The sequence below is a fragment of the Oncorhynchus mykiss genome, chromosome 30 (genome assembly GCF_057628025.1).
Source record: "Oncorhynchus mykiss isolate SJ-2025 chromosome 30, ASM5762802v1, whole genome shotgun sequence".
Classification (NCBI taxonomy): domain Eukaryota; kingdom Metazoa; phylum Chordata; class Actinopteri; order Salmoniformes; family Salmonidae; genus Oncorhynchus; species Oncorhynchus mykiss.
In genome coordinates, this window is record NC_143051.1 from 24,951,361 (window position 1) to 24,975,082 (window position 23,722).

Sequence of the window (23,722 nt, forward strand, 5' to 3'; positions counted from 1 at the left end):
AAAGAAACGTTTCAGAAGACAATGTTTATTTTTAATAACAAGTTTATGAATACTTTGTTGCTACATTGTGCACATCTTCTTTTCACCCACATGATGGTGTCAAAGACATTACAGCATGGAGATAGTCTAAAACGGCTTCTCCAATAGAAATCCCTGATCACACTTGTAGTAGGCGATGTCATGGCGACGTTGGCTAGCTAAGCGCATGCGTAGAAGCACGTCATCGCGGCTAATGGTCGTCCTGCGCGGAACTGCGCAAATTCAAGCCGTCAAATCATGGGTACTCCTTCGAAATATAGTTATTTTTGAACAAATTAAAACGTATCAGTTTGCCACTTCCACTAGGTTGGAGAAAGAACAAGTTCAACTACTTAATACATTGGCTCAAATCTAGGTTGTGTCCTTAGATTTCGAGAAAATTAACAACTAAGGAAGAATTTTTCCTCCTCTCATTCACTACTCAGACCCCAAACACAGGCCTGGTCTGTTTGCTCTGTTTAACTACCGTTACCGGAAGTCTCGCCATGTTGCACCTCTAGGTTAGAACTCTGTGATGGAGCTGTCCTAGAGCATGCTCCAAACAGCTATTGTGATAGGGGAGTTAAATGTTATGTAAACTGTGTTGATCAAGATAAAATACATCATATCGTTCTTTGTTGATACTGCCTACTACCTAAAACAATGGTTGAGCTAAATGTATCTTTTAGAGCGTTTTTTCATTCAAGATAATTAACGTATGTGTTATGTCAAATATAATGGTACAACCTACATGGTGTCATTGGAGCAAACTAAATATGTCATTCAGGGGGGTTACCCGAAAACCAATACAATTTTACAAACAATAATTGCACTAATTTAAGATGGTTATACAACAAACAAACCTTGAATTTCATCGTTTTCCAAGATAACCTATTTATTTGATGTCAGTGCGATGTCGTTACTATCCTCTCAGAAACGACTCACCCCGGTCAATCTCGGCGAAAGAACGTTGCTCAGCGCGTGTACCGAATTTAAAAATGTATTGAAAATAAATGTTATTTCTCCACCGAGGAAGAAATGTTATTCCTCGTTTTACTGGTGTAATGAATGCGAGAGGCACAGTGACTGTACAATTTGGGAGGGAGTTGTCAGGGCAAAAATCCATTGGCATGAATGTAAAACTATGCAATGAACGGGGGCACAATTGTTATTTTCTCTTTCAGCTAGAGAGGGTTGCTTAAAAAGGGGGCAGTATTTCCCATTTTCGCTTCTACAGAGCACACAGTCTGTGTTGTTTTAGTAGCGAGCCAAGCAAGCAAGCAAGCGGGCGCGCGCTGTTGATGGGGTACTTGAGCTGCAGATTTGCTCAGCACGCTCACGGAACTTGTCTATCTGCGCGACAACGTGTTTGGCTGAGTGGTGGCTAATGGCTGCCATAGAAAGTGAGAAAGACAACAACAAATGAATCCTTGAGAGAAGACGAAAACAGGTAAATATGTAGCTTGCTAGATATATAGCTAGCTGCTCTTTATTTCATTACCTCGTCTTCAGAAGAAGCCAGTTCTTTTGTCTGCCTGTGCGACATGATGCTTGGTGATGTGCGCAGGTGTGTGGGACTAGTTAGTTAGCCGAATGTGCTAATTTTGTCTCGGCGCATAGAGGACAATAAACGTGTCCACGATTTGAACAAGCTAGCTAGGTAGTTTACGAATGTGTCTACCCCCCCCCCCCCCCCCCCCCCCACACACACACACACACACTGTGGTGACAGCTACATAGACGACATTTACATGTATATAGTTATGATTCTAGCTAATAAGCTATTGTATTTTTAGCCACCATTTTCTTCCCTTGGCGTCCTAGTTAGCTAACGTTAGTTTTTTAGGTAGCTAACAGTAACTAACTTCCGTGTTAGCTAACTAATTCCTCTCAAGAGCTTAGTTAATTAAACGTATTACCATTTTATTATATTTAGATATATTCTTACATATTTGGGCAGTCCGCTGACAAACGTACATTTTCCCCTTTCAAAATGTGTCAGCTGCCAGCCATGCGTTAGTGTGCACGTACAGGTCAGAGAGTGAGGGGCACAGTTAATTTGTTTACATTTAGCAAGCTTTGGCCTCTGCGGGTTTCACATTTGCTCTCTTGTGGGTAGCTAACTGTCCTAATTTGACTTGCTAAAATGCAAACACTAACCTTTTTGTTGTCATGCATTTGACATTGTCACTTAGCTAGGTAGTTTGTTTTCCTCAAAACACTAAGACTAGCCTAGGCCTATAGCTATGGGTTTTGACGTGCTAAGGAGGAGATGTCTGTCAACTCACATATGACAAGTTAACCCACCTGGTTGGGAGATTATTCAGTAGCTAAGAGGTATAAGTGTTACATTCTGTTCTGCTGTGCTGCTGACCTCACCTAACTCTCAACAATAATCAGTGGTAACCCATTAACCCCACCACTTCTCTGCACCGTGAGGAAGAGGATGGTGAGCAGCCAGCCGAAGTATGAGCTGATCCAGGAGGTGGGGCGTGGCAGCTACGGTGTGGTGTATGAGGCGGTGGTGAAACGCACTGGAGCCCGGATGGCCGTGAAGAAGATCCGCTGCCACAGCCCAGAGAATGTAGAGTTGGCCCTCAGGGAATTCTGGGCCCTGAGCAGTATCCAGAGCCAGCACCCCAATGTCATCCACCTTGAGGAGTGTGTCCTACAGAGAGATGACCTGGCTCAGAGGATGAGCCATGGGTCCAGCTCCCCACTATACCTAGAGGTAAAAAAAACTTTTTATATACATGGATAAATCAAATCACATTTTTTTGTTTACATACACATTTAGCAGATGTTATTGCGGGTGAAGCAATGTTTGTTCCTAGCTCCAACAGTGCAGTAGTATACAACAATACACACATCTCAAAATAAAATAATGGAATTAAGAAATATTTAATGACATACAGTGTATATACATATGAAATGAGTAAAACCATATGTAAACATTATTAAAGTGACCACTGATTCCATGTCAATGTACATAGGGCAGCAGCTTCCAAGGTGCAGGGTTGAGTAATTAGGTGGCAATGTAAGTCTGATGTACCTGTTCTGACCTCGCCTTCTGGATGATAGCGGGGTGAACAGTCCGTGGTCAGGTGTTTGATGTCCTTGATGATCTTGTTGGACTTCCTGTGACATCGGGTGCTGTAGGTGTCCTGGAGTGCAGGCAGTGTGCCCCTGGTGATGCGTTGGGCAGACCGCACCACCCTTTGGAGAGCCCAGCGGTTTTGGGCGATGCAGTTGCCGTACCAGGTGGTGATACAGCCCGACAGGATGCTCTCAATTGCGCATATGTAAAAGTTTGTGGCGGTCTTAGGGGCCTTGCCAAAAGAGGCAATATTGTGCCTTCTTAACCACACTGTCTGTGTGGGTGGACCATTTCAGATTGTCAGTGATGTCTACGCCAAGGAACTTGAAGCTTTCCACATTCTCCACTGCTGTCCTGTCAATGTGGATAGGGGGGAGGTGCTCCCTCTATCTCCTGAAGTCCACGATCAGCTCCTTCATTTTGTTGACATTGAGGGAGAGGTTATTTTCCTTGCACCATTCCTCCAGGGCCCTCACCTCTCTGTAGGCTGTCTCATCATTGTTGTACATTTTTTATTCAATTTTTTTGTTTCACCTTTTATTTAACCAGGTAGGCAAGTTGAGAACAAGTTCTCATTTACAATTGCGACCTGGCCAAGATAAAGCATAGCAGTTCGACACATACAACAACACGGAGTTACACATGGAGTAAAACAAACATACAGTAGAAAAATAAGGCTATATACAATGTGAGCAAGGGAGGTAAAGGCAAAAAAGGCCATGGTGGCAAAGTAAATACTATATAGCAAGTAAAACACTGGAATGGTTGATTTGCAGTGGAGGAATGTGCAAAGTAGAGAGAAATAATGGGGTGCAAAGGAGCAAAATAAATACAGTAGGGAAAGAGGTGGTAGTTTGGGCTAAATTATAGATGGGCTATGTACAGGTGCAGTGATCTGTGTGCTGCTCTGACGCTTAAAGCTAGTGAGGGAGATGTGTTTCCAGTTTCAGAGATTTTTGTAGTTCGTTCCAGTCATTGGCAGCAGAGAACTGGAAGGAAAGGTGGCCAAAGGAAGAATTAGTTTTGGGGGTGAACAGAGTTAGTTATACCTGCTGGAGTGCGTGCTACAGGTGGGTGCTGCTATAGTGACCAGCGAGCTAAAGGGGACTTTACCTAGCAGGGTCTTGTAAATAACCTGGAGCTAGTGGGTTTGGCGACGAGTATGAAGCGAGGGCCAGCCAATGAGAGCGTACAGGTCGCAGTGGTGGGTAGTATATGGAGCTTTGGTGACAAAACGGATGGCACTGTGATGGATGCAGTCTAATTTATTGAGTAGGGTATTGGAGGCTATTTTGTAAATTACATTGCCGAAGTTGAGGATTGATAAGATGGGTCTGTTTTACAAGGGTATGTTTGGCAGCATGAGTGAAGGATGCTTTGTTGTGAAATAAGAAGCCAATTCTAGATTTAATTTTGGATTGGAGATGCTTAATATGAGTCTGGAAGGAGAGTTTAGAATCTAACCAGACCCCTAGGTATTTGTAGTTGTCCACATATTCTAAGTCAGAGCCGTCCAGAGTAGTGATGTTGGGCAGGTGCAGGCAGCGATCGGTTGAAGAGCATATATTTAGTTTTACTTGTATTGAAGAGCAATTGGCCACGGAAGGAGAGTTGTATGACATTGAAGCTCGCCTGGAGGGTTGTTAACAGTGTCCAAAGAAGGGCCAGAAGTATACAGAATGGTGTCGTCTGCATAGAGGTGGATCAGAGACTCACCAGCAGCAAGAGCGACATCATTGATGTATACAGAGAAGCGAGTCGGTCTGAGAATTTAACCCTGTGGCACCCCCATAGAGACTACCAGAGGCCCGGACAACAGACCCTCCGATTTGACACACTGACCTCTATCAGGGAAGTAGTTGGTGAACCAGGCGAGACAATCATTTGAGAAACCAAGGCTGTCGCGCTCTTTCAGAACATCAGCTGACTGGATTTGGGAGAAGGAGAAATGGGGAAGGCTTGGGCGAGTTGCTGTGTGGGGTGCAGTGCTGTTGACCGGGGTAGGGGTAGCCAGGTGGAAAGCATGGCCAGCCGTAGAAAAATGGTTATTGAAATTCTCAATTATAGTGGATTTATCTTCAGTGCAGTGGGCAGCTGGGCGGAGGTGTTCTTATTCTCTATGGACTTTAGTGTCCCAGAACTTTTGGGTTTGTGTTGCAGGAAGCACATTTTTGACTGAAAAAGCTAGCCATGGCTTTTCTAACTGCCTGTGTATATTGGTTTCTAGCTTCCCTGAAAAGTTGCATATCACGATGGGCTGTTCGATGCTAATGCAGAACGACATAGGATGTTTTTGTGTTGGTTAAGGGCAGTCAGGTCTGGAGAGAACCAATGGCTGTATCTGTTCCTGGTTCTAAATTTCTTAAATGGGGCATGCTTATTTAAGATGTTGAGGAAGGGATAAAAAAATAAATAATAACCAGGCATCCTCTACTGACGGGATGAGATCAATATCCTTCCAGGACACCCCTGCCAGGTCGATTAGAAAGGCCTGCTCGCTGAAGTGTTTCAGGGAGCGTTTGACAGGGATGAGTGGAGGTGTATTTAGAGGGCAAGTTGGTTAGGATGATATCTATGAGGGTACCCGTGTTTACTGCTTTGGGGTGGTACCTGGTAGGTTCATTGATAATTTGTGTGAGATTGAGGGCATCAAGCTTAGATTGTAGGATGGCTGGGGTGTTTAGCATGTTCCAGTTTAGGTCGCCTAGCAGCACGAGCTCTGAAGATAGATGGGGGGGGGGGGAAATCAGTTCACATCAGTTCACATACCAGGCCTACCACTGTTGTCTGCAAACTTGATGATGGAGTTGGAGATGTGCGTGGCCACGTAATCATGGGTGAACATGGAGTACAGGAGGAGGCTGAACAAGCACCCATGTGGGGCCCCTGTGCTGAGGATCAGCATAGTGGAGGTGCTGTCCAGGACCTAGTTGCACAGGGCAGGGTTCAGTCCCATGGTCTCCAGCTTGATGAGCTTGGAGTGTAATATGGTGTTGAATGCTGAGCTATATTCAATGAACAGCATTCTTACATAGTTATTGCCCTTGTCCAGATGGCAGTGCGATGGCGACTGCATCGTCTATGGATCTATTGGGACGGTATGCAAATTGTAGTGGGGTCTAGGGTGTCAGTTAAGGTGGTGATATGATCCTTAAAACCTGTTTGGGATAGGGGGCAGCATTTTCACGTTTGGCTGAAAGGCGTGCCCAGAGTAAACTGCCTGCTACTCAGTCCCAGTTGCTAATATATGCATATCATTTTGTAGATTTGGATAGAAAACACTGAAATTTCTAAAACTGTTTGAATAATGTCTGTGACTATAACAGAACTCATACGCTCCACAATGTTTTCCTCCGTTATTGAACGCAGTTCATCCCGTCTTAAATTTGATCGATTATTTACGTAAAAAAATACCTACAGTTGTATTAGGAAAGTTTTTTGAAATGTTTGGACAAAGATTACAGATAACTTGAGATATTTTGTAGTCATGTTGCGCGATTTGAAATCAGTGTTTTTCTGGCTCAAACACGTCAAATAAGTTGACATTTTGGATATATAACGACAGAATTAATTAAACAAAAGGACCATTTATCATGTTTGTGGGACATATTGGAGTGCCAACAAAAGAACATCTTCAAATGTAAGGCATGAATTATATCTTTATTTCTGAGTTTTGTGTCGCGCCTGGCGGATTAAATTATGATTGTCTGTCTTTGTTTGATGGGGTGCTATCCTCAGATAATAGTATGATTTGCTTTCGCCGTAAAGCCTTTTTGAAATCTGACACAGCGGCTGGATTAACAAGAAGTGTATCTTTTAATGTGTTTGGGCCAATCAGTTGTGTTGTGACAAGGTAGGGTTGGTATACAGAAGAAAGGACTATTTGGTAAAAGACCAAGTCCATATTACGGCAAGAACAGCTCAAATCCGCAAAGGGTAAGGCCTTTCCATCACTACTTTAAGACATGAAGATCAGTCAATAAGGAACATCAAGAATGTCAATGTTTCTTCAAGTGCAGTCCCAAAAACTATCAAGCGCTCATGAGTACCACCACAGGAAAGGAAGACCCAGACCGCTACTGCAGAGGATAAGTTCATTAGTTACAAGCCACAGCATTTGCAGCCTAAATAAATGCTTCACTGAGTTCAAGTAACAGACATCTCAACATCAACTGCTCAGAGGAGACTGTGTGAATCAGGCCTTCATGATCAAATTGCTGCAAAGAAACCACCACTAAAAAGGACACCAAAAAGAAGAGACTTGATTGGGCCAAGAAACACGAGCAATAGACTGGTGGAAATCTGCCCTTTCGCCTGAGGAGTCCAAATTTGAGATTTTTGGTTCCAACCGGCGTGCCTTTGTGAGAAGCAGAATGGGTGAACGGATGATCTCTGCATGTGTGGTTCCCACCGTGAAGCATGGAGGAGGTGTGATTGTGTGGGAGTCCTTTGCTGGTGACACGGTCATGATTTATTTAGAATTCAAGGCACCACAGTATTCTGCAGCAATACGCCATCCCATCTGGTTTGGGCTTAGTTGGCGTATCATTTGTTTTTCAACAGGACGAGGACCCAACACACCTCCAGGCTGTGTAAGGGAAATTTGACCAAGAAGCTGAGTGATAGAGTGATAGGCAACAAACTTGAAACATTGTATGAACTGTCTGCAATGTGATTTATAGGATACATATTTTTATCATGATATTTTCTACCTGCAGGCTGCAATGTTTTTATTTCTTGGCTTTATGTAGGCCATTTTTACATAATTGGCTATCAAAGTTACTTTTAGATTTGTATAATTTCCATTTAGATTAGCCACATGACATTGATTTTGAGATGAAAATGTTATAGGCACACAGCTCGGTACAAATGCTAAGATAGAAAATGTTGACGACCCCTGGTGTAGCCTATTACTGGCAAATTCAGGAGTGTAACAGCAGCATTTGCAAAGTCCAGCACAGCGGAGGAGGAAGGTCGGGAACAGATTTGCTTCTTCTGTTTTGGCCATCTTGATATCTGGCTCCCTCTTGAGTCATTTGTCTTATTTATTTAATCAACCAGTGTGCTTAAAGCATCAGACAAGCTCAGTGCATATAGTTGATTTGGTTAAAATGCAGGGTTGTCTATTTTTCCATTTGTAATAAAAATATGAGAATTTGACCAATTGAAAGACTATCGGTCAACTTATTTTTTTTTGTAGGGGACAGCCCTACAAGAGATGAGTAAGTCAATTAAAACGATCGTAAAAGCAATACATGAAATGCGCGAAGGGGATGTGGCTTAACCTGTAGCGGAACCCCTTGCCAATGAAATTGCAGGGCACCAAATACAAATCAACAAATCTCATAAATCAAATTTCTCAAACATACAAGTATTATGCACCATTTTAAAGATACAATTCTCATTAATCCAGCCACATTGTCTGATTTCAAAATGCTTTACAGCAAAAGCTCCACAAACGATTGTTAGGTCACCACCAAGCCACAGATAAACCCAGTCATTTTTCCAGCCAAAGAGAGGAGTCACAAAGCACAAATAGAGAAATAATTACCAACCTTTGATCTTCATCAGATGACACTCATAGGACTTCATGTTACACAATACCTGTGTGTTTTGTTCGATAAAGTTCATATTTATATCACAGAATGTCAATATACATTGGCACGTTATGTTCAGTTCTAAAACATGCAGTGATTGTGCAGAGAGCCACATGAATTCACAGAAATATTCATTATAAATGTTGTTAAATTCAAGTGTTATACATGGAACTTTAGATGCACTTCTCCTTAATGCAACCGCTGTGTCAGATTTCAAGAAAACTTTACGGAAAAAGCATAATCTGAGTACGGCGCTCAGAGCCCAAAGCAGCCAAAAGAAATATCCGCCGTGTTGTGCAGTCAACATTAGTCAGAAATAGCATTATAAATATTCACTTACCTTTGATCTTCATCAGAATGCACTACCAGGAATCGCAGTTCCACAAATGTTTTTTTTTTTGTTCGATAATGTCCATTTACGTCCAAATAGCTTCTTTTGTTAGGGCGTTTGGTATACAAATCCAAACACGCGTTGAGGTCCAGTCGGACAAAGTTCAAAAATGTATATTTCAGGTCGAAGAAACTTGTCAAACTAAGTATAGAATCAATCTTTAGGATGTTTTTATCATAAATGTTCAATAATGTTCCAACCAGAGAATGCCATTGTCTGTAGAAAAGCAATGGAACGAGAGCTACCTCATGTGAAATACGTGTGACTGAGAACGAGGCTGCTGCCAGACCCCTTAGTCAAACAGCTCTCATCCGTCCCCCCCTTCACTGTAGAAGCCTTAAACAACGTTCTAAAGACAGTTGGCATCTAGTGGAAGCCTTAGGAAGTGCAAAATAACCCATATCCCACTGTGTACTCGATAGGGGCTGAGATCAAAAACCACAAACCTCAGATTTCCCACTTCCTGTTTGGATTTTTTTTTCTCAGGTCTTTGCCTGCTATATGGGTTCTGTTATACTCAGACATCATTCAAACAATTTTAGAAACTTCAGTGTTTTCTATCCAATACTAATAATAATCTGCATATATTAGCATCTGGGACTGAGTAGGAAGCAGTTTACTCTGGGCACGCTATTCATCCAAAAGTGAAAATGCTGCCCCCTATCCCAAAGAAGTTAAACAACCGGTGGAGATGTGAGAGCTCACTGGGGATCCGGTTCAGGTTTCCCCTTGTCCATGTGTAGGGTGACGGCGTTGCTCATATGAAAGGTTTCCGATAGGGGAGTTATCTAGGATGTCTTTTTAAATAAGCGCCATGTGGGCGGTACTAGTGGGTTTCGGTGAAGGTGAACCTAGTTTTTGAAAATCAAACTTTTATATTTTTCATGCATCTTAACTTGAGTACATCAAGTTGAAATATTTAATGTTATCAGATGCTTATGATTCAAGGTTAGGCCCTAGTACTAAGGCTCTAGTTCAAACCTATTATAGGCTCAATCACATGGAAGAGTACATGTTCAGACCAGAGGAACCACATCTTGAGCGTAACTGTTGAAAGACCAGATCCGGATCTGTGCTGGCGCTGGCAGGACGGAAATTAACATTCAACCTCAAGGTTCTGTCTTGCAGATGCTGAGAATCTTCTTGGCAGCTGAGGAGTAAGTTCATGAGGAAGTGGTCAGGACAGAGGGGAGGAATCTGACTATGTTGATGTGGAGAAGTTTTTGAAGTCATTAACTAATTTCACCAAGTGGCACACAACACAGGGATAGCCTAAATACATGAAACATAACATGTTGGTAGAGGGCATTCTTGGTTAAGGTCTTGTAAGTAAGCATTTCACACTAACCTGTTGTATGTGACATAACATTTGATTTAATGTAACATAGCATAAACATACCATAAGTTCATTATCCAGAACAGGACACACACAGTAGATGCCAACGTAGGCTATAGGATAATGTATTGGACATTGTGCACATGCTAGTTGATAAAGGGTGTGTTACGTTTTGTTTTTTCCTTCTGGTTATTCTACATGTTGTCAGTGGCTGATCACATTCCTTTACACTGATGTACATTTTTGCTAGTAATTCAAGGTGTTAGCTAGTGTTGCTTCCAGTGTTTTGGCCTCACATTCAGCCTGTTGGAAGCCTCTCTACAGAGAGTTTATACTCTGACTTTGACTCTAGTTAGTTCAGAAGACCGTGTCCTCTGTTATTTCTATCCGTTGTGTGTTGAGTTATGCCAGGATGTTTAGCTCGTCTGTCCTTGTGTCCCCGTGTCTGTCAGGTGATGCCATCACCACTGGTTTCAAGGGGGCATCTCATGTCCTCATTGAGCGCTGGTTTAGAGACTCTACTCCCCAGTCAACCCTGTTCCTCCCCCCTGGCTCACTGAGGGTTTAAAGGGACTGGCAACAACTGGCACATGGGCCATTGTCACACACTTACACACATTGTCCGACCGCTCTACAAGCTTGTTAAACACTCCAGTGTGTTGGGCTTGGCAGCTTTCCCAGAATCCTTTGTTCAGACAGTCTTTTCTGTAATGTTCCAATGTTCTGCTGCTGCTTATAGAGGGAAAACTCACAATAATAGGAAAGGATTATCGTGTGTGTGTATTGGGAAAACAAAGATAATGGACCACTGAGGCCAGGGACCGCATTATCTGTCTGTGCCAATGCTGGTGGATTATTTGCATCTATTAGTTTATGGATGCCTCGGCTCGCTGAATGGCATGTGACAATTTGTGACCTTTTTTTATTTTATTTATTTTTGTACGGACAGGGTTTCCCTAGGTGGTGGGACTCAATGTGGTGTTTTGTACCATAAAGATTGTCAAGCATTAGCTTGTAATTTAAAACCCAAGTAGTTGTCCTGCTGGTGTGTCCATGTCAAAAACCTGAAGCACATTTTCTATGGGAGATTTTCTATAGTTTTGGATCTGGTCAGCTGTCAAAAGTAGATGTGTGCGTGCTTGTGGTGAACCCAGTTCCTTCAGCAGAAACCCGCAACGAGTTATGATAAAAAATTTAAAAACGCGAGACAGAAAAACAGCCAACACACCACACGTAAATACCCCTCTGTTTGACAGCTCACAAAGGATGGCAATCACACTGTGAATTCAAAGCCAAAGACAAGCGAATTTAGTTTGTTTATTGAAAATTGTCATTACCCCCCCCCCCCCTCCCCTAATTATGATAACTAGGGCTTTCCTCGGCAAAAATAAATACAAAAATGGTGGTTTGACCGAGTGGTTCTGTTCTTTTGACCAATCGATTTGGTCAACGTTGTAACTTATTTTTCCATATACATTGCAGTTGGAAAGTTTTCAGTCCCCTCGACTTTTTCCACGTCATGTTACAGCATTATTCTAAAAATTTATTAAAGTTTTTTTCCCTCAATCTACACACAATACTTCATAATGATGAAGAAAAAGTATTCAGACCCTTTACTCAGTACTTTGTTGAAGCACCTTTGGCAGTGATTACAGCCCCGAGTCTTCTTTGGTATGACGCTACAGCCTTGGCACACCTGTATTTGGGGAGTTTGTCCCATTCTTCTCTGCAGAACCTCTCAAAATTCTGTCAGGTTGGATGCGGAGCATCGCTGCACAGCTATTTTCAGGTACCTTTGGCCTGTCTAAGCTCTAGGAAGAGTCTTGGTGATTCCAAACTTCTGTGTTCTTGGGGATCGTCAATGCTTCAATGCTGCAGAAATGTTTTGGTACCCTTTCTCAGGTCTATGCCACAACACAATCATGTCTCGGAGCTCTAGGGACAATTTCTTTGACCTCATGGCTTGGTTTTTGCTCTAACATGCACTGTCAAATGTGGGACCTATTGATATAGACAGGTGTGTGTCTTTCCAAATCATGTCCAAACAATTGAATTTACCACAGGTAAGTCTCATAGCAAAGGGTCTGAATACCTAATGTAAATGAGCTATTTGTATGTATGTATGTATGTATGTATGTTATGTATGTAATGTATGTATGTATAATTTTTTTTATTTTTATGTGTATACATACACACACACACACTTTTTTATATATATGTATATACACACGTATTTTTTTATATATACACACACACACATTTTTTTTATATATATACACACGTATTTTTTTTATATACACACACACGTATTTTTTTTATATACACACACACGTATTTTTTAATATATATATATATATATATATATATATATATATATATATATATATATATATACACATATTTTTTATGTGTGTGTATGTATATATATGTATATGCGTGTATATATATGTGTATATGTATATATATATTTTTTTTTTATATGTGTGTGTGTAATACATTTGCAAAAATGTCTAAACCTGTTATTTTTTGTTATTGTGTAGATTATTTTTTTTTTTCACCTCGATCAATTTTAGAATAAGGCTGTAATGTAACAATGTGGAAAAAGTAATGGGGCCTGAATAATACTGCAAAAATGTCTACACCTGTTTTTGCCTTGTCGTTATAGGCTGTTCGTAGATTGGGGGGACGATTTTGAATCCATTTTAGAATAAGGCTGTAACATAACAGTGGAAAAGTGAAGGGGTCTGAATTAGAGGTCGACGTATTATGATTTTTCAATACAGATATTTAGAGGACCAAAAAAGCTGATACCGATTTTAATCGGCTTATTTTTAAAATATTTATTTTAAATTTGTATTTTTTAATGACAATTACAACAATACTGAATGAACATTTTTATTTGAACTTAAAATAATACATAAAGAAAATCAATTTAGTCTCAAATAAATAATGAACATTTTTCAAATTGGTTTAAAAAATGCAAAAACACAGTGTTGGAGGAGAAAGTTAAAGTGCAACATGTGCCATTTAAAAAAACATTTTAAGTTCCTTGAAAACATATGAAAGCTGGTGGTTCAATATACCCAGTTAAGTTTTAGGTTGTAGTTATTATAGGAATAATGACTCATCGACTATTTCTCTACACCATTTGTATTTCATATACCTTTTGACTATTGGATGTTCTTATAGGCACTAGTATTGCCAGCCTAATCTTGTGAGTTGATGGGCATGAAGTCATAAACAGCACTGTGCTTCAAGCATACTGCTGGCAAATGCAGTGAAGCGCTGTTTGAATGAATACTCACGAGCCTGCTGCTGCCTACTACCAGACTGCTCTATCAAATCATAGACTTAATTATAATATAATAAACACAGAAATACGAGTCTTTGGTCATTAAGATAAAATCCGGAAACTATCACTTTGAAAACCAAACGTTTATTATTTTAGTGAAATACGGAACCGTTCTGTATTTTATAGAACGGGTGGCAGGCCTAAATCTAAATATTGCTGTTACATTGCACAACCTTCAATGTTATGTCATAATTATGGCAAATTAGTTCACAGTTTGCAACGAGCCAGGCAGCCCAAACTGTTGCATATACCCTGACTCTGCTTGCACTGAACGCAAGAGAAGTGACAGTTTCCCTAGTTAATATTACCTGCTATCATAAATTAAACTAAATATGCAGGTTTTTTAAAAAAATCTACTTCTGTGTATTGATTTTAAGAAAGCCATTGATGTTTATGGTTAGGTAGATTTTGTGCAACGATTGTGCTTTTTTTCACGAATGCTCTTTTGTTAACCTCTCTGGGATATGTGGGACGCTAGCCAAAAGCCAGAGAAAATGCAGAGCGCCAAATTCAAATAAATTACTATAAAAATCGAACGTTCGTGAAATCACACATGTAAGATACCAAATTAAAGCTACACGTGTTGTGAATCCAGCCAACATGTCAGATTTCAAAAAGGCTTTTCGGCAAAAGGAAACAATGCTATTATCTGAGAATAGCACCTCCGTGAACAAAAGGGAAAACATATTTCAACCCTGCAGGCGTGACACAACGCGGAAATAAAAATATAAATCATGCCTTACCTTTGACCAGCTTCTGCTGTTGGCACTCTAATATGTCCCATAAACATCACAAATGGTATTTTTGTTCGATTAAGTCTGTCTATATATATATATATATATATATATATATATATATATATATATATATATATATATATATATATATATATATATATATATATATATATATATATATATCCAAAATGTCCATTTATTTGGCGCGTTTGATCCAGAAAAACACCGGTTCCAACTTGCGCAACGTGACTACAAAATATCTCAAAAGTTACCTATGAACTTTGCCAAACATTTCAAACTACCTTTGTAATACAACTTCAGGTATTTTTTTAAAAGTAAATTTATAAAATTGAAGACTGGATGATCTGTGTTCAATACAGGAAGAAAACAAACTGACGCTGCCTTTCTGGTCAAAAGCCTGGTCAAAAAATTTCTAAAAACTGGTGACATCCAGTGGAAGCGGTAGGAACTGCAATCAAGTCCTTTAGAAATCTGGATTCCCAATGAAAACCCATCAAGAAGAGGGTGACCTAAAAATAAAAAAAATCTGAATGGTTTGTCCTCAGGGTTTCGCCTGCTACATAAGTTCTGTTATACTCAGACATGATTCAAACGGTTTTGGAAACTTCAGAGTTACTAATATTATGCATATCTTATATTCTGGGGAAGAGTAGCAGGCAGTTGAATTTGGGCATGCATTTCATCCAGATGTGAAAATACTGCCCCCTGTCACCAAGAAGTTAAATCATCACCCATTTGGGGATGTTGATGTTGAAGTAGGCTGTAATTCGATGATAAATTAACAGGCACCGCATTGATTATATGCAACGCAGGACAAGCTAGTTAATTTCTTTGGGGTTACCCCCCCCCCCCTTCTCAATTTCCACCTGAAAACATACCCTAATCTAACTGCCTGTAGCTCAGGCCCAGAAGCAAGGATATGCATTTTCTTTGTGGAAATGTGAATTGAATGTATGAGAATATAATACAATAGATCTGGTAGAAAATACTAGGAAATAAACATACGTTTTCTGTTTTTTATTGTTGCTGCATAATCTTTCAAATGAACAAGATCAGCCGAACACACAGATAGGATGCTGGGGATGATTTGAATGAAGAACATAAGATGGCAACAATAGCTGAGCAAAGTTTTAGACAGAACTGCAAACATGAGCGAGCATGTAGTCACCCAGGTGTCCCACACAAATGTGGCCGAACTGGTACAGTGATACATTTTGAAGGAAATAACTATATACAAAATACATAGATGCTATTCTAACCCCCCCCCCCCCCAAAAAAAAAAAATATATATGTATATATATATATATTTAAAAAAATAATTAAACAAATTACAAGGGTAACTATTTACATATTTTCTATTTACAATATTGTGAAGACCCTCGGTCCTCTACACAATATTGTGCTGCTGCTGCCATGGCCCATAGCAGTCTCTTTCTGCTGTAAAGCAGAGGCTTACTGAACAGGTTGTGCAGGTGATGGGGCATTTCCTGTGACAAAGGGCACAACAACGTCTCCCTACTGTGCCCTTTTTGCCCTGAGGCACATTCATGCCTGCAGAGATGAATCTGGGCAGGTGAACACCATTGGTTGGAGCAGAAGGGACAGAGGTAGAGGGGACAGAGGTAGAGGGGACAGAAGGTGCTGAAGCAACTCGGTCTCGCTTTCTCTATCAATTTCCTCTATAATTTGGGTTAAATCTTTATACCTAGACTTTGTTTTAGCTTTTCCTGATTTATTCACCATAATTTAAATATATAAACTTGCTGAAAATGCTATTGACTATGTACTGCTATGCATAACACGCGTGGCTCCTTCAAGTAGGATTTGCAATGGCGAATGAACCTCTTTTACGCCAGAGTGTACGACAAAGGCTGGTCTTCGAACGTATAACCATTACATATTGCCGTTTACCTCAGCTCATTGGCTATCTTCCAAGCTAGAATTCAAGATGATCAGTGGTCATTGGACCAAAATACAGCCAATCAACGATAGACTGGTCCTACCATTGGTGTGCAATGAGGTCATTGATTGGTGTCTTCAAATCGGTTTGTTTTGGTCAATACGTCCCGGGAAAAGAACCATCAAGTATGGCTGTATTGGTAACAAACAGAGGATTGCAATGAAACCAACCATGACTGGATAAACATTTGTTTAGTGTGTGTAATTACCACGAACGTTTCGTCCAAAGTTGAATGAGACGGAAATCACAACGCAAGCGGTTTACAAATGTTTCGTGTTAGGCTATAAAAATGGATGTTATCAAACAAAATGAACATTCACTGTGTAGTTAGGACACTTGGCATTGCCACCAGAGGAAGATCTTAAGGTAAGCAATTTATTTTATTTCTGACTTTCGTGACGCTAATGCTTGGTTGGAAAATGCTAGTAATACTTGTGTGTGCGGGGAGCTGTCCTCAGAAAATCGCATGGTTTGCTTTCGCAGTAAAGCCTTTTTGAAATCTGACACAGCGGCTGGATTAATAAGACGTATGATGTAAGATACATGTATTTACAAGAATGTTTACTATAACAATGGTATATTTAGAATGTTAGCGTTCTGCAGTTTCACCGGATGTTGGCCCGTTGGGATGTTAGCGTCTCACCTACCCTAGAGGTTAACTACACATGGTTGATGATATTACTAGGTTAACTAGTGATTATCTGAAGATTGTTTTTATAAGATAAGTTTAATGCTATCTAGCAACTTACCTTGGCTCCTTGCAGTCACAAGGTCCTTTTGACGTTGCACTCTCGTGCCAGGCTCACTCGCGTAACAGGTGGTCAGCCTGCCACGCAGTTTCCTCGTGGATTGCATTGTAATCGGCCATAATTTGCATCCAAAAGGGCTGATTACTGATTGTTATAAACTTGAAATCAGCCCTAATTAATCGGCCATGCTGATTTAATCAGTCGACCTCTAGTCTGGATAATTGCACTGTATGTGATGTACTATTAAGACTAATGTTCCTTCTGTTTCTTTATCACCAGCTGGTGGAGACATCTCTGAAGGGAGAGATTACCTTTGACCCCTGCTGTGCCTACTACCTGTGGTTTGTCATGGACTTCTGTGACGGAGGAGACATGAATGCTTACCTGTTGTCCCGTAAACCCAGCCGCAAGACCAACACCAGCTTCATGCTGCAGTTAGGAAGTGCCTTGGCCTTCCTTCACCGAAACCAGATCATCCACCGGGACCTGAAGCCTGACAACATCCTCATCTCCCAGGGAAGGACCTTGGCTGGAACCCCTGAGCCTACCCTGAAGGTTGCCGACTTCGGCCTATCCAAGGTCTGCTCCACGTCGGGCCTTAACCCTGAGGAACCAGCATCTGTCAACAAGTGTTTCCTTTCCATGGCGTGCGGCACAGACTTCTACATGGCTCCAGAGGTGTGGGAGGGCCACTACACGGCTAAAGCAGACATCTTTGCCCTGGGCATCATCATCTGGGCCATGGTGGAGCGCATCACGTTCGTGGATGTGGAGACCCAGAAAGAGCTTCTGGGAAGCTACGTGCAGCAGGGGGAGGAGATCGTGCCACTCGGGGAGGCGCTCCTGGAGAACCCCAAGATGGAGCTGTTGATCCCTGCCAGGATGAAGAGCATGAATGCCGGCATGAAACAGCTTATCAGGGAGATGCTGTCATTCAACCCTCAGGAGAGGCCTGACGCCTTTGAACTGGAGCTCCGACTGGTCAGGATCGCCTGCAGAGAGCTCGACTGGGACACGTGATAATGGGGGTGGATAGGAGGGGAGAGGACCATGGGACTTGTAGTCACAACGTCAAGAACATGTATCTAGGCCTAATTCACCACTGTTTGCTCTTGTGACGGAGGCCACACAAATATTATTTTTGCTCGCTTGCTCTCTCTCGCTCTCTCTCGCTCTCTTTCGCGCTCTCTGGGAACAATTCAAAGTTTGCAAAGATTTTGGCTTTGCAGTTGGATATTGGATCGGAAGTACTGGTAAACCTAGCTCAACAGGTTGACAGCCAGTCTGTAAGTTTTTGTGTTTTGAATGTTAACTTGGCAAGGTTGTCCATAAGCACATTCAGCTGTCTGTCTTGCAGAAGGAGATGCGTTGCTAGCTACCCCACTGCTACTGGTTTAGGTTAACCTGTTAAAGTTGACTCTGTAGTTTGCCTACAAATGCCACCCCAGACTCTGTGGTAATATTCATACTAAAGTTTTGATACAGGGAGACTATCCTGTTATGATATGGATGCAATTATACACACAGGTCCACACCTCAGTGATCGTAAACTGTGCACGGCTGGTTTTACCAGAACTCTGTGACCACACCCTGCTCTTCCCTTTCAACAAACATGCACACTTCCCACTGCTCAGGTAAAAACGAAGATATACTGTTTGTTGGGATTTGTAGACAAACAGCTGCTTTTGAAGAGAGCAACATGACATCAGAGGCCTGTGTATTCTGAGCTGGCCCTGAGCCAACTATGGGAATTAGGCTAGTGGGAGCTGACAGTCTTGGTATGCCAGTGCAGACCTAACCTAGCAATTCCCAGCCCAGTGCAGACCTAACCTAGCAATTCCCAGCCCAGTGCAGACCTAACCTAGCAATTCCCAGCCCAGTGCAGACCTAACCTAGCAATTCCCAGCCCAGTGCAAACCTAACCTAGCAATTCCCAGCCCAGTGCAGACCTAACCTAGCAATTCCCAGCCCAGTGCAGACCTAACCTAGCAATTCCCAGCCAGCCAGTGTCATGATTGGCCCAGAATGAAATTAATTTGAGGAATGGAGTGTTCGGAATGTAAATTAAATTAAGTCACACAACTTAAAGGCCAGAGACAACAAGCTGCTTGTTCTAACTGCATAAAGGAATGTGTTCCTACCCCAAACAACATCAATATATTTGGCTGAAGAGTCAGTGTCCTGCTTGTATTAATATAATATAGAGCTTGAATTTAGACTTGAATTCTCACAATTGGAGGTCAGTTTAGTTATGAATTAAACCTGTGTGAACGGTATGGTTAGGGGTTCTACTTCAGTGGCAATCAGTTGACAACAAATGCACTTTTATTTTGTTTTCCTTTATCTTAACTTACCCTGCTATCTATCACCTTGAGAAGGCTGGATATGGTGTGACGACACCAGTGTCTACTAGGGGCCTTGGACGTATTGTCAAACAAAAAGTCTACTTATGCATGCAATGCCTCGCACCTTCAAAGAGGAAGAGAGAGCGAGGGGAGACACCAGCACAGCACACACACCTCCCTGAGCCCAGAGGCACAATAGTTTGACACAATACCATTTGTTTAACCTTCTCTTTTATTTATATATATATATATATATATATACAGTGCCTTGCGAAAGTATTCGGCCCCCGTGAACTTTGCGACCTTTTGCCACATTTCAGGCTTCAAACATAAAGATATAAAACTGTATTTTTTTGTGAAGAATCAACAACAAGTGGGACACAATCATGAAGTGGAACGACATTTATTGGATATTTCAAACTTTTTTAACAAATCAAAAACTGAAAAATTGGGCGTGCAAAATTATTCAGCCCCCTTAAGTTAATACTTTGTAGCGCCACCTTTTGCTGCGATTACAGCTGTAAGTCGCTTGGGGAATCTCTATCAGTTTTGCACATCGAGAGACTGACATTTTTTCCCATTCCTCCTTGCAAAACAGCTCGAGCTCAGTGAGGTTGGATGGAGAGCATTTGTGAACAGCAGTTTTCAGTTCTTTCCACAGATATTCGATTGGATTCAGGTCTGGACTTTGACTTGGCCATTCTAACACCTGGATATGTTTATTTTTGAACCATTCCATTGTAGATTTTGCTTTATGTTTTGGATCATTGTCTTGTTGGAAGACAAATCTCCGTCCCAGTCTCAGGTCTTTTGCAGACTCCATCAGGTTTTCTTCCAGAATGGTCCTGTATTTGGCTCCATCCATCTTCCCATCAATTTTAACCATCTTCCCTGTCCCTGCTGAAGAAAAGCAGGCCCAAACCATGATGCTGCCACCACCATGTTTGACAGTGGGGATGGTGTGTTCAGCGTGATGAGCTGTGTTGCTTTTACGCCAAACATAACGTCTTGCATTGTTGCCAAAAAGTTCAATTTTGGTTTCATCTGACCAGAGTACCTTCTTCCACATGTTTGGTGTGTCTCCCAGGTGGCTTGTGGCAAACTTTAAACGACACTTTCTATGGATATCTTTAAGAAATGGCTTTCTTCTTGCCACTCTTCCATAAAGGCCAGATTTGTGCAATATACGACTGATTGTTGTCCTATGGACAGAGTCTCCCACCTCAGCTGTAGATCTCTGCAGTTCATCCAGAGTGATCATGGGCCTCTTGGCTGCATCTCTGATCAGTCTTCTCCTTGTATGAGCTGAAAGTTGAGGGACGGCCAGGTCTTGGTAGATTTGCAGTGGTCTGATACTCCTTCCATTTCAATATTATCGCTTGCACAGTGCTCCTTGGGATGTTTAAAGCTTGGGAAATCTTTTTGTATCCAAATCCGGCTTTAAACTTCTTCACAACAGTATCTCGGACCTGCCTGGTGTGTTCCTTGTTCTTCATGATGCTCTCTGCGCTTTTAACGGACCTCTGAGACTATCACAGTGCAGGTGCATTTATACGGAGACTTGATTACACACAGGTGGATTGTATTTATCATCATTAGTCATTTAGGTCAACATTGGATCATTCAGAGATCCTCACTGAACTTCTGGAGAGAGTTTGCTGCACTAAAAGTAAAGGGGCTGAATAATTTTGCACGCCCAATTTTTCAGTTTTTGATTTGTTAAAAAAGTTTGATATATCCAATAAATGTCGTTCCACTTCATGATTGTGTCCCACTTGTTGTTGATTCTTCACAAAAAAATACAGTTCAAGGGGGCCGAATACTTTCGCAAGGCACTGTGTATGTATGTGTGTATATATATATATATATATATATATATATATATATATATATATATATATATATATATATATATATATATATATATATATATATATATATATATAACATTAGGGGCAACTACTGACTGTAGTTGCCCCCGTTTTAATCTCACACACACCTCAGTTTACCCTGGCTCGTACCGGTAATCCCTTTCTCCATGCTTCCTTCCGACAGACCCATACTAAGCCTATTCAGGCTTTTGGTATAGTTGAAAGACGTACAGGAAGGCTCATCTCGGGATCCCGGCTTATCGCCTTGCAAGTCCAAACTTTCTGCGCTTCTAACAGTTGTGGGAGCGTATCAATACCATCAAATGTTCATCTGAAAATGTAGTTTTAGTGTCATTCTTAAACAGTGGCAGAACTTGTAAAATGTGTTTTGTACGACCTGGCTGTCGCCTGCATTACTACCTTTTTAAAATGTCTTCCATTGCCAAAATCCTCGTCTTTCATGATGTTAACATACTTTAAGCTTTATTTGAGTATCTCCACACACTAGCACGTATAGCACTATTGTTTGATTTTGTGTCGGCCAGGCACATTTGAGAATTGACTTTGGGGTTCTTATCTCAACTATTTTACACCCATAATGTTGGCGCGGATTGTGCTTTTAGATGGATTTTTTATTAAAGGGGCAATCAGTAGTTGCTACATCCATTTTTGGACTTACCATTCATTTAGAAGTACCCATTGATTCATGAAGAATATAAATTGATGCCTCGTGAGTTTAAACTGTTGTACCCCATCAGAACGCAAAATACACTGTGTATAAAACATTAGGAACACCTTCCTAATATTGAGTTGCACCATCTTTTGCCCTCACAACAGCCTTAGTTCATTGTGGCATGGACTCTACAAGGTGTCAAGCATTCCACAGGGATGCTGGCCTTTTTTGACTCATGCTTCCCACAGTTGTGTCAAGTAGGCTGGATGTCCTTTGGCTGGTGGACCATTTTTGATACATGGGAAACTGTTGAGCTGTGAAAAACCCAGCAGTGTTGCAGTTCTTGACATTCTCCAACTGGGGCACCCACTACCATACCCCGTACAAAGGCACTTAAATCTTTTGTCTTGCCCGTTCACTCTCTGAATGTCACACAATCCATGTCTCAATTGTCTCGTGGCTTAAAAATCCTTCTTTAACTCGTCTCCCCTTCAGCTACATTGATTTTGAAGTGGATTTAACAAGTGACATCAAGAAGGGATCATAGCTTTCACCTGGTCGGTCTGTAAGCGCAGGAGCTCCTAATGTTTTGTGCACTCTGACTTATATACTGTATATGAGCTACTACAGAGGTTAAAGGAGGAGGCTCATGGACGTGACTGGATTACTACGTTTTGTTTTCAAGGGCCTTGACAGTGAGTTGTATATTTGCTGTGATGGGTTTTCTTTTTTTTCAACAGTTACTTCCGCTTCCGTTATCTTCTGTCATTGATACAGAAGTGTGTTTATAATTACAGTTGGATACTGTATTGGTGTGGTGGTAATTGTCTTCATTGGCTGAAAGTTGGTTTGTGTAACAAGATTGGGTACACACAACCGGGGTCAACAACTCAAACGTCTTTGCTGCTTCTGATGAGCTTGATATGGGGAAAGAGCTTGTTGCCTGAAATATAATCTTACCAGACTCAGATGTGTCATCTTTGGTGAAATCTGTGTCCCAAATGGCACCCTATTGCCTAAGTGCACTACTTTTGACCATAGGCCCTGGTCTAACAGTACTATATATATTATGGAAAAGGGTGGATTTGGGACATACATCATAAGTGCCCTATTCAGAACAGGACCCATTACAAAGAGAAACCTCGTCAGTTGAAAATAACCAAGCACCAGTGTACATTACAACCAGGTGTGTGGGGGGAGGGGCTCAAACTTTTCTATGAACAGTATTTCCTTTGTATTTCAATGTAAGATATTTTTGAAGAGATTAAATGAAATGGATCAATACATGCTGTAATAAGTGTCATTCATTGTTGAATTATGAATAAAACCAACAAAAATAAACGATTGTATTAGCAAAGTCCTCTTGCATGTAAAAGAAAGTCTGGTTAGATTACATAGTGAATGTTTTAGTGAGAATCAACTCGCCTGCAAGTTTTCCATGAATTTAGCTGCTAATAGTGGTAGATAACCTTTCCAATCAACAAAGGGTATATAGTTGATTCTCTTCAGCTTCTGGTTAATTGGATAATTGAATGCCAAATTTCTTCTCACTAGCAAAATGTTAATCTGTCAACA

General features: G+C 41.1%; 1 protein-coding gene across 2 annotated transcripts; it reads left to right on the plus strand.

Moving 5' to 3' along the window:
• Nucleotides 1–222: 222 nt before the first annotated feature.
• LOC110488164 (serine/threonine-protein kinase pdik1l) lies at nt 223–23,431 on the plus strand. 2 transcript variants are annotated; one of them, XM_021560253.3, is made up of 3 exons: nt 223–1,468; nt 2,458–2,749; nt 17,538–23,431. In XM_021560253.3, the coding sequence occupies exons 2-3, from the start codon at nt 2,465–2,467 to the stop codon at nt 18,276–18,278; spliced, it is 1,026 nt and encodes a 341-aa protein (XP_021415928.1). In that variant the 5' UTR covers nt 223–1,468; nt 2,458–2,464; the 3' UTR covers nt 18,279–23,431. The 2 variants fall into 2 exon arrangements, with proteins under 2 accessions (XP_021415928.1, XP_021415929.1); XM_021560254.3 differs by having other exon boundaries at nt 967–1,468; nt 2,462–2,749.
• The last annotated feature ends 291 nt before the right edge of the window (nt 23,432–23,722 follow it).

What these genes read in the sequence shown, in the direction of transcription:
- LOC110488164 (XM_021560253.3), top strand. Translation starts at nt 2,465, where the DNA reads ATGGTGAGCAGCCAGCCGAAGTATGAGCTGATCCAGGAGGTGGGGCGT. An exon ending in GCTCCCCACTATACCTAGAG is followed by an intron (nt 2,750 to 17,537) that starts GTAAAAAAAACT and finishes CTTTATCACCAG; the next exon opens with CTGGTGGAGACATCTCTGAA.